Genomic DNA, 10,625 nt, shown 5'->3' with positions numbered 1-10,625 from the left:
TCAGCTGCAGATTAATACACATTTGGTGCTCTAGTGAGTATTTGGGGCAGCAGGCCGGTTCATGTGGGACTGAATCAAAATAAACCACAGTGTCTGTGTGTGCTGCTCGTGTTAAAGAAGCAACATGTCACCCAGCGCAGCAGTGTGGCCTAACTGAGGTTTTGGACATAGAGGAATGAGAGGCATCAGGGTTTAGATACACAGGATACAGGTGTTGGTTCTGGTCTTTGTCTCTGTCCAGAGACAGGATTTTTCTCATTGATTTTGGACTTCAAAAACAGAACATGATCAGAACATTACCTGTGGCAGGGAAGGAGCAGGGGCCAGGTTGACATCATTCTGAGCGGGGAAGTCTCCCACTATTGGACCTGGTTTTTAAAAAAAAAAACAAAATCAAAACTGTGACATATTCGTAAATGTGACACTGGGTGAAGCCAAAGCAGCCAACACGTGTCTACAGATACTCACAGGAGTCCATCTCTCTGGACAGGACGTGTACGGACACCTTGTGTCTCTTCGGGGCGTCGACTGTCAGCCGTTCCTGCAGGGACACAGACATGCAGGTGAGATGATGCACAGCAGGCGGCAGGAAACATTGTTAGTTGGATCACATTACTCCATCAGAAACAGTTGGTGGAATGACTCATCAGCGTGTTCAAAGTGTGGCCATGTTTCCCTCTCTGACTCTGGGATCAGCTGTGACAGCCCTCTGGAGGTTTAGCTCCACAGTCAGGCCTCACCTCTGTCTGTGGATGTAGGATTATATTAGACTGAAGATTCTGGCTCATCTGCAGTCACACAGCGTCAACTCCGGTGACCAAAAATGACGAGGAGGGGGGGGGTGAAAGTGATTGAAGCTGATATGACATTAGAAATGCATTAGGTTTATTCTGCATGGGGCCTGTAATGGTTTCTGCTGAGCTGAGATAATGCCAATTCTTTCAGCGGCCGTGTGTCTTTGGCCCTTTATCCCCCTTGAAACAGGCTGGCTGGCTGTCATTACAGCAGCTGATATGCTGTGAGCGCCCTGTGTCAGTGTCACCTCCACGGCTATGAATAGAAGCAGGAGGCAGGAGGAGATGAAAGCTGGGAGGGCAGACTAAAACCATGTGTGTCTGGACACACACACACACACACACACATATATATATACAGCGACTGAGGGTAGGTGGTTTTCTCAACGCGTATATTGGACCAATTCTGCTGCTTTATCAAAAACAACTATCACGCAGTCACTGTTGTGTAACAGTGATGATAGATCTGATAATATTTTTACTGTACAGCTGATCAATACAACCCTGGTTATCTACAGTAGGGCGGTGAAACATGACTCTGCAGTACATTATGGGATTCTCAGACTCTGCTTTACCACTATCGTCTATTTTTCACTCCCACACATTGTGCACAGAAGTTGCAGGAACACTGGGAAAACCTTTAACCCTGTTAAACCTACGGGAGCGCCGGCGATCTTTAAGGGGTTTAAACCGACGGGAGCGCCGGCGATCTCTTTTGCATATCAATTTTTAAATGCCGGTAAAACTGCAACCACATAAGATAGAGCAATAATTCTTTTTGCATATTAAACCGGAGGAGTAACACTTACATATCAAACTTTAAACATGTCTCAGAGAGCTGTTCTCTTCCACGAGTGGGTGTGCAGAAAACCAGTAAAAAGTCGCAAAAAATCCATAAACAGCGCACACAATAAAACTAGTATAATCCAGATAGCGGGTGTTCGTTTTGTTTTTGTCTCAGTTTATAAATTTGAGTGTATCTCAAAGACTAGCCAGTGAATACACTCAAATTTATTGTGGTTTAAAGTTATTTTGTGCAACTTTTTTATATTTCTAATTTTGAGGGATACAGCTAAGACATCTCTGTATTTAGAAAAATATGTGACACCACAGCAGGTAAAAATGTAAAATATGTTCTGGAGGATTTGGTTCTATGGCAGGTTTAAAAGGGTTAAAAGCAACTGGTGTCTTTAGCCCAGTTACTCAATTATTTATCAGGAAAACAATTATGAAAAGACTTTGACACCTGATATTAAAAAAAAACAGCCTCAGCAGATCTTGCAACGCTTATTTAATTGTGTTCTGGAGCTTTTGATCATATCACTAAGTCTTCATCAGCAGATGGATTTGACCTGCTGTAGTGGAATTATAAACGTTGTTTATGTTCACATGACCAGTTTCTCTTTTTCTGTTTGAACTTAAGCTTTTCAGCACACATGGGTGAAAACGATCTTAAAACAGCTACTAAATGGACCTTGAGGTTAGATATTTTTCCTCTGGTGCTGTTTCCAAGGTCGAGAAGGACTTTGAACCTCAAACAACAAACCGTCCAACACAGCAGTACGTTTAATAAATAATCACAGCAACCAAATAATGTCCAGTCAATCTCAACAAATCATATCTTGCCACTGTATGTTCGGGCTGTGTCAATGCTAATTTTATTATTATACAGTTTACACGTGTATTTAACAATGACTGATAGACCTGTGAAATATTTTATGATCCTTCCATGCCATTAGATGAGGAGTTATTGTTGTAATTTATGTAGCTGCCTCCTGATGACCCCTCTGCTGTCAACACAGCATTAAGCACAGCCACAGAGTACCTTCATTAACGTCAAATCAGCATCAGAATTTAAGGCTGCTCTGTGGCAGTTCAGGGAGTCATTTTTATCTTTGTTGGTTGTAAAAATTATGCGTTTATTTCCATATTAAATAAAATTCTCAAGGCTCACATTTGTGTGGTGTTCACAGATCCACTCACTGCAGCATGAGAATATATGACCTACTTATTTTAAAAGGCGCCTAAACTAGACTGATTCTCAGCTAACACCTTCATCATCCTATGTCTCTGTAGAGTCTGAACAGCTTCTTTTTTTTTTAATAAAAATGAAATGCAATTACATAAAGCAGATTATAATGACTGTTTCCAATTTGAAATTGCCAGCAGTTGCCTTAAAAAGCCAATAATGGTTTAAACCAAACACAGATGTCAGTCTGAGTTCAGGCACGGGACTGAGTGAGCAGAGGACAGGGATGTGTCTCCCACTGTTCACTGTCAAACGAAGAGACATCACATGACATAAAGTTGTGCTACTTACTCTGTAGAACTGCATGATGTTTTCCTTTGTCAGAGTCTTCAGATGTACCACCTCAATGTTATCTGCAACACAACAGGGAAAACAGCAGAAGTGTTAACAGGCACTAAACATAAGCTACATTTTAGCCCACTTATCATGGTTTATGTGAACTTTAAATTACTACTGTCCATTGTCCAAATTGTACCAACAGACTCAAGAGTCTCAGTTCATGTCAGTGAGGGTTAAAGAAAAAAGTCCTTACGAGTCCTGCTCGGCTTTCTTTTTGCTCAAAGCTATTACTGGTGCATAATAACGCAACTGAAAGAGAATGAAGTGTTTAAAAAAAAAAAAAAAAAGGTGTTGAATATTTGTGTGCTCATGCTCATGGAAAGCTCTGCTATCTGAGGTCATTTTCACGATATTCAGTTTTGTTTATTGTTTGTCTCCTGGATTTCATTTTGTAATGATGTAGCTTGTGAACACAATGGTGTTCACAGCAATTGTTCATAGCTTAAAGATAAAAAAAAAAAAAAAAAAACTAACAGCAGCTCCACCTCACATGAAGCAGACAGACTGTGAGAGCTCTGACTGTTGATGTGTGTTGCATGCTTCTCTGTGCCCTTGGCGTTGAGCATTAGCTGCACTCACTGTCCAGACTCTCCTCCCCTCCTCCATCACTGCTAGTATCGGTAATCACCACCACTCCCTTGGCAGCCTTTCAGTGTGGCCATCACTCAGAGCTTTAGGCAGATTACCAGTGAATCAGGCCCATTACAATCCATTACTGCACTCAGGAGAGTGCTGCAACAGAGAGGTGTGCTATGGCTGCAGATTATTTCAGGCTTTAATCGATCCTAATTTGTGCAGCTCTAAGCAACATCCCGTTCACCTCTGGGACCGACCAAAATATTGATAACTCTCAAGAACTTCTATTTGACTTTGTATGTAACACAAGCTCTTCATAAGTACCGGCCTTTCAGGAGAGGTTTTAAAATATAATTTAAAATATGTTTAAATATCCTTAAACCTGAACCCGAAACATAAGAGTTAGTGAGGTGAAGAGGGCTGCTGGGAGGCCTCACCTCTGTCAAAATTATACTGCTGAGAGATGATCTCTCCCCAGTACTTGGCACACTCAGCAGACAGCTTCTTAGGCTTGTCCAGGCGGCGGATGGCCAGGGCCTGGATGTGTTTCTGGAAGGCTTCTTCGCTCATCTCCTCCACGGACTTCTCCATGGTGCAGAGGAAAGCCTCCACGCGGCTCTCCAGGTAGTGGGGCGCTTTCTCCGACTGGATGATAAAGCGCAGCCCTTGAACTCCATTAGCCCGCCGGGGCCCGCTGAACACAATGTAGCCTGGGGGTGGGGGGTGGGGGTGGTGGTGGTTGGAGAGGAGACGGTATGTAAGAGCTCAGCGGGGAGACACTTTAACTTGTGCAGAAAAAAATGCTCAAAAGCCTTTTTGCTCTAAACTATTAATTTCACAATCACACACCTTTTAAGTGTTTAAAAAAAAACATTTTGTAGAAAGGATTTTGTGAAGCGTGGTTCTCTCTTCATTCTTACCACTGAGTCAGTATTTATCTTTATATTCATATTATGTCTGGCACTATTATTACAGAACTGCTTCCAGTGAAATGTGGTTCTGGGGCACAATCCATTCACTCCCAAAATTATTAAAGTGATAATGTTCAATCATTTTGGGAGTGAATGGATTGGCTAACAGCACTGTAGAAACTTCACTGACACAGTCTCTGGTCTTTATAGAGCAGCATCTAATTACTAAATGCAGATTAAAGCGACATCATTCTCAAAGAAAAATGTCCAAATAAATATTCACAAATTGGGAGCAAATGTAGTGTCAGTTTTTTTTTTTTAATATCCATATAACTTGAAAACTAGGTTGGAAAATACTATAAATATGATGTTCCACATCACACCCTGGCCTCACCCAGCTGTTCTTTGGTTCTCAGTGTGTTGAAGCAGGGCTCAGAGATGATCTGACAGAACAGCTCCAGCAGCATGTTGTCGTGGGTGGTCTGCATGTCTGTCTGGTAGTAGATCTCAATGCCACAGTTGTTGTGCACCTCGTTCCTCTGCTGGTAAACATACCAGCCACCTGAGAGGAACAGAAGAATATTTGTTTAGATTTCTAAGTGATGTAATTGTACAATTTAAACACATTCACTTGGAAATGATTCGTCGAAGCAGATGAGAAGGCAGGGCTCCTGAGGTGTGCCTGAAAAAAAAAAAAAGAAAAGCTCTCTCAAATACAAGCTGAAGTAGTTTCAGGTAGAATCCTCTTCATGAACCTGAAATCCACAGTGATCCATGAGCTGAGATAAGCATAGAACCGGCTTAGCTGCACACCTCTATATAATCCATTCCTGTATGCATAATCAGGTCTGTCAAAAAAAAAAAAAAAACACAATCGGTGAGGTAAAGTATCTTACACAACTGATGCCTGAAAAAAATATGGATGAGCTGTGTCAATTGTAGATATGCAGTTAAGCCTGAGAACCTTGCTTGAAGCAGAGACTGAGATTGATTGAGTGTAATACAGTAAAAGTTCAGTTCCGACAGAGGACAGTCACATGGTGACGCTCTCCCAGAGAGGCGGGGACATTCTGCTGAATGCCAATGTCGTGCTTTTTTTTTTTTGCTGAGTGGCTCTAAATTGCTCTCCTCTAGCCTTTTATCTGTACTTGAAATTTGCTTTTGGAGGAGCTGTCCGTGGGGAAAACCAGGCTCCAGGCTCCTTTTACGCTCAGCTTCAGTTTGTTTGAGTCCAGTGTGATCAAGCTCACTTTGAATGGAAGACCAGTTAAGGCTGGGTAATGCAGGTACCTTTATGCACATGCTGACTGAGCACTCCGGCTCTGCACTCAGGGAGTGTGATGTCCACAGTCCTCAAAAGCTCCCGTCACAATTTAGTCTACATGTCAAAAGTTTGACTTAAGTTTGACTTAAGTTTGACTTAGTAAACAAAGAAAGGAACAGATCAGTGCTTTGATTAACCAAAGCACTGATTATATTAAAAAGCCAGTCGATCAATGAAAGAGTGATAGAAGCCCTGAAACTGTGTGTGAGTTTTTGATTTTCTTTCTGATTACATTTGGATCACATGGTGCTTTAACAAAGATTAATTTGTAAATGGCCTCAGATTTAAGTGAACTTTCTGCTCTTAAGCTGTCAGCTCTGAGAGTAAGAACTGAGTAATAACAAACTGTCAGCCAGTCAGTCACTTCATAAGCCAATTTTGTGTCCACATGCCTTACGTCCTTGTCTTGTACTCCTGCTCTGTGTCAGACTGGCAGCCTGGAGCCAAGCCTGGAAAATCCCTCAGTGAAACACAGGATGTCTCCAGGTGGCCCCTGCACAGCTCTGGTTTTCCTCTCCGCATCACTCAGCTTTCCTAATGTAATCATAAAGGCAGCACAGGTGCTTTGCTTTGCGTGTCTGCGTTCATCTTTGAACGACTGAGAGGAGTGTGTGTGTGTGCGTATTCTGCCCAATGACGTCCATTTCCACTCAGTGACGCTTATGTTCCTCTGAGGGAAATGAGGGATGTTGAATTTAATCAAGTCTTTACAAACGCAAAACGGCATCACTGATGACGAGGGCAGCAGGACTGGGTGAGGACCCTTCTGCGTGGTCACTGTGGAGATAGGCATGACTGGTGGTTGATGATTAAGACTGCTTAACTTGTGTTTGTATAGAGCGAGCGTGTGTGTGCGTGCGTGTGTGTGTGTGTGTGTGTGTGAGGGGGAGGCTACAGGACCTACCGTCTGGAACCTGAACCTCTCTGTAGCGAATCAGCTGGCTCGGCAGGAGGGGCTTCGTGTGAGCGTGCTCAATGAGCGTGTCCTCCACCATTTGCATCATGCCAAGAGCAGACTGGAGAGATTACAGACGAGGAGGGGGACAAAACACTTTAGTCCACAAAATTGTAAGGAAAAGTAAAAAACAAAAAACAAAAAAAACATCACGCCAAAAAAACTTTCCCCCAACCTGCCTCCTGGATTTTGTGTAAACTCCCCAGAATTACTTCTGACATTTCCTAACAAGCTGCATTAAGCTGTGGGTTCTGCATGGTCAGAATTAAGTTTGATTGACACTGGACCTTTCCCACAGGTATACCAAACTCACAGTAGACACCAGTATTGAATTGCTCTCGACCTACGCCTAAAAAGTCAGTGAGGTTATAATGATATTCAGTGGATATTTTCCCTGCTCATTAACTTGCAGATGCAGACAGTTTTTGTATAATCCCCAGACGTCACTGTGGACACTTTCTTACTTGGTTTCCAGTCAACGGTGGACGCACCACCAAAGCTGCATCCTTAATAACATTTTTTAATCAGTGGCCTGGCCTGGTGTGCTCATCACAAACATGACTACCTGACTCCTCATGTAGCAGACAGTTTCATATTACAAGACTGCCGAGTCACTCTGCCAGTTCTTGCTCCGGCGTTACACTGTAGCTCCATCACAACGAAATGGATCATTGCTCCCACTGTTGAATCTAATTCTCTGTCCATCAGACTGTGTCGCCATCATTACAAGGTGTTAGGTGGTTGCTGTGACAGCTACGACCTCATTTAATGTGTGGATTGCCAGTTAAAAGGCAGAATGCTTCTTAAGAATAAAAATGGAGTATTTTGTATTCACTGAGAAATGATACACACACGTAGGGACAAGAAAGAAGCCTGTGAACTCTTTGGATCTACCTGGTTTTCTGCACTAACTGGTCATAAAATGTGATCTGAGCTTCATCTAAGTCGTAATCATTTGGGATTTTATTGAACACATCTATTTAACAGTGCTGCTGGAAAAAAGTAAGTGAACCCTTGGATTTAATAACTGGTGGTCGAAACTCCTTTGGCAGCAATAACCTCAGACAAGCGTTTTCTGTAGCTGCAGATCAGACCTGCACAACGATCAGGAGGAATTCTGTCTGAGGTCATTCCACAGCATCTCTATTGGGTTCCATAGGGGTTCATTTACTTTTTTCATGCCACTGTATGTTACAAAACTCAGAGTCTTGATATGAAGGGAAAGATGCACTACTGCAAATTCAGAAATCCACTGAGGGCAAAAAAAAAAAAATCAAAATTCCCTCAGCTGGCAGTAGAAACAGTGACTCCCAACAAACCTCCTTGGTGATGTTTCCATGGAGAAGGGCTTCAATATGTAACCGTGACAATAGCTGAGGTATGAAGGCCTTGAGGCGTGGGAGAGTTACATCTGGAACACAGATCACAGACAACAGCAATCAATCAAAGAGCAATTTCCCAAGCTGCTATCAAGACTGAATCAGTAAGAAAAGACAAAAGAACTGCTGTGTGCAGCGTTTTCACCGTACAGCAATCCTGTCACGGACAAGACAAGAGTGCTCACACATTAGATTATCATGCAAGCCTGGTACAACACACATCTAAACGCTCAGTTACACATGCACAAGAATCAAGTGTGCCTCAATGTGGCCTGGCCGATCTGAATTCAAGCAACGTCTGACCCAGATTCAAGGATAAGCTACGACGGGGATACACACACAGCTGATTTATATAAATGATTGTTTGTCCACTGCAGCGCCAACACACACAAACACACACACACTAGGAAACGAGAGACTGACAATGTCTCGCAGACCCCAGACAGGGGACAGTGAGAGGGTAAGGACACTGATAAGGGAACAAGCTGTAGTAATTGGAGGCCCTGGTGACTGGGCTACAGGCCCTGACCCTGCAGGTTAATTGAGTCTCATGTGAATCCAAGGATAGTCTGTGTAAGCTCCGTGGTAAAAATATAACAATCTGCCCTTCAGGTTCCAGACTGGCGCTGCAGAGAGGAAAGACTGCAGCTAGGGAGGCATCTGCTGGAGAACAGCCTCAGCATTCAAATGAGGATTTAAGGAGGAAGACAGAAGAGAAGACAAGAGCTCAGATGAGAGGAGAGAAAGAGTGGCCCGACTGGAAGACAGACACCTCTGACTTTATCCCGGTGAACTCAAGCCGATTTCTTACTGTCTTTCAACTAATAAACTCATTCTTCCAGCTAGCTATGTAGGCTGAGCTTCATTTGCTCGTTTGTAGTCTGAAGCAGGGATTGACTATTTATTCTGGATTTCAGTGAACTCAGTTTGGCCTAAAGTAGAAAAGAGGCTAATCAGCACAAGGGCTGGTACTTTGAGACAGAAGTAAAGAGAGAGAGAGAAGGAGATTAAGAGCAGTGTCTCACCATCCAGAGCCTCTCTGAGCTCATCTTTGGTCCAAGCAACCTCAGTCATTAGCAGACGGAGGTAGTACATGGCGTGCTGGTGCGGCTGCTCGGCTCTGAAGTTATTCAAAGACCTCATGTACTGAAGGGAGGGAGAAAAGGTTCAACGTCAACACTTTATGTACCGGAACAGTCGAAACTACTACTATTTCTGCTTCACTGCTCTTTTGTTGTAAGGCAGAATAAAGATTCTGACTAGTTATGGGTTAAAGTTAGTTGTTCAATGAATGAATTAAAGTAATTTTTCGACCCATCATGACTCATTGTAACTGATGATGGACTTACCGCTTCCTTGATGATGTCAAAGCGCTTCTCATCTATCTCGAAGGTGGCCATTTTCTCAATGATCTTCTTCAGCAGGATGTGCTGTTTGTCATTGTAACCTTTAACAGACAGCTGCAGCAGACAGTGACAGAGGACAGGACATCATCAGAGAGCAGATAGGTGAGGCGAGTCTAACATGATCAGTGGTTCTCCTAAAGTGTCTGACAGAACATTTCATTTATTGATTTGAAGGCTTCGACCTTTCTGACTTATAATGTACTAATTAGTAATTGCTTGCTGACTAAATGATTGTCAAGGAGCTCCCTAATTACAAGTCACTATCACTACAGTACATTTCAATAAACTTAAATCTAAAAATGTGGAGGAATACATCAATCTGTATAATAAGACTGATCTATATTAGGAAGCATCACTTCATCATCTCCAGCAGTGCAAACATATTCACTGTAGTCTCCCAGGAAGACAGAGCAGAACAGAGGTGGTTGATGATGAGGTTTTCCTATGCAAATGAGTCTTTTAAAAATGGAAAAGGTTATTTAAAGCCTCCACTTTGCAATGTCATCCACACCTTATGGCCCCCTCATGATTCAGCAAAACCTCCAGCTACATGGCTACGCTCTCAGACTCATCCCGTTCCTCGCCTCTCCCTGTCGCTAGGTCCCTGCGGTGACACCTGTTAAAAGTAATCTCTCCTAACATCATTAACCTTGACAAAAAAAAAAAAAGGCCAGCCAGCCACACCAATACTGCTGACTCAAATCAATTACACACAGCCCATCACACAGCTGCACTGATAGTGTGTTAGTGAATAGAAGTTTGTAGGGACACAACACAATCAGGAATTTACTGGTGATAGGTAGCTAATGAAAGCAGGTTACTGGGTCATATGACAAAGGGTGCAGAGGGTTAGTGAGGAAGTTAGACAGCTTGAAGGAATCGACCGAAACACCAGCACTGCAAATCATTTTC

General features: G+C 42.9%; 1 protein-coding gene across 2 annotated transcripts in view; it reads right to left on the bottom strand.

Moving 5' to 3' along the window:
* The window catches only part of ide (insulin-degrading enzyme), a 26,924-nt gene that overhangs the window by 2,638 nt on the left and 13,661 nt on the right, over nucleotides 1–10,625 (bottom strand). For both annotated transcript variants that reach the window (XM_041049232.1, XM_041049233.1), the window contains exons 16-24: nucleotides 9,657–9,767; nucleotides 9,333–9,453; nucleotides 8,248–8,339; nucleotides 6,878–6,989; nucleotides 5,044–5,211; nucleotides 4,176–4,448; nucleotides 3,115–3,176; nucleotides 469–541; nucleotides 301–368 (exon numbers count right to left, since the gene is read on the bottom strand). In XM_041049232.1, coding sequence (XP_040905166.1) covers nucleotides 301–368; nucleotides 469–541; nucleotides 3,115–3,176; nucleotides 4,176–4,448; nucleotides 5,044–5,211; nucleotides 6,878–6,989; nucleotides 8,248–8,339; nucleotides 9,333–9,453; nucleotides 9,657–9,767 — 1,080 coding nt within the window. The remainder of the gene's footprint in view (nucleotides 1–300; nucleotides 369–468; nucleotides 542–3,114; nucleotides 3,177–4,175; nucleotides 4,449–5,043; nucleotides 5,212–6,877; nucleotides 6,990–8,247; nucleotides 8,340–9,332; nucleotides 9,454–9,656; nucleotides 9,768–10,625) is intronic.

The sequence above is a fragment of the Toxotes jaculatrix genome, chromosome 11 (genome assembly GCF_017976425.1).
Source record: "Toxotes jaculatrix isolate fToxJac2 chromosome 11, fToxJac2.pri, whole genome shotgun sequence".
NCBI lineage: Eukaryota > Metazoa > Chordata > Actinopteri > Toxotidae > Toxotes > Toxotes jaculatrix.
Note: the sequence above shows the minus strand (reverse complement) of the source record. Positions and strands in the feature narration are given on the sequence as shown.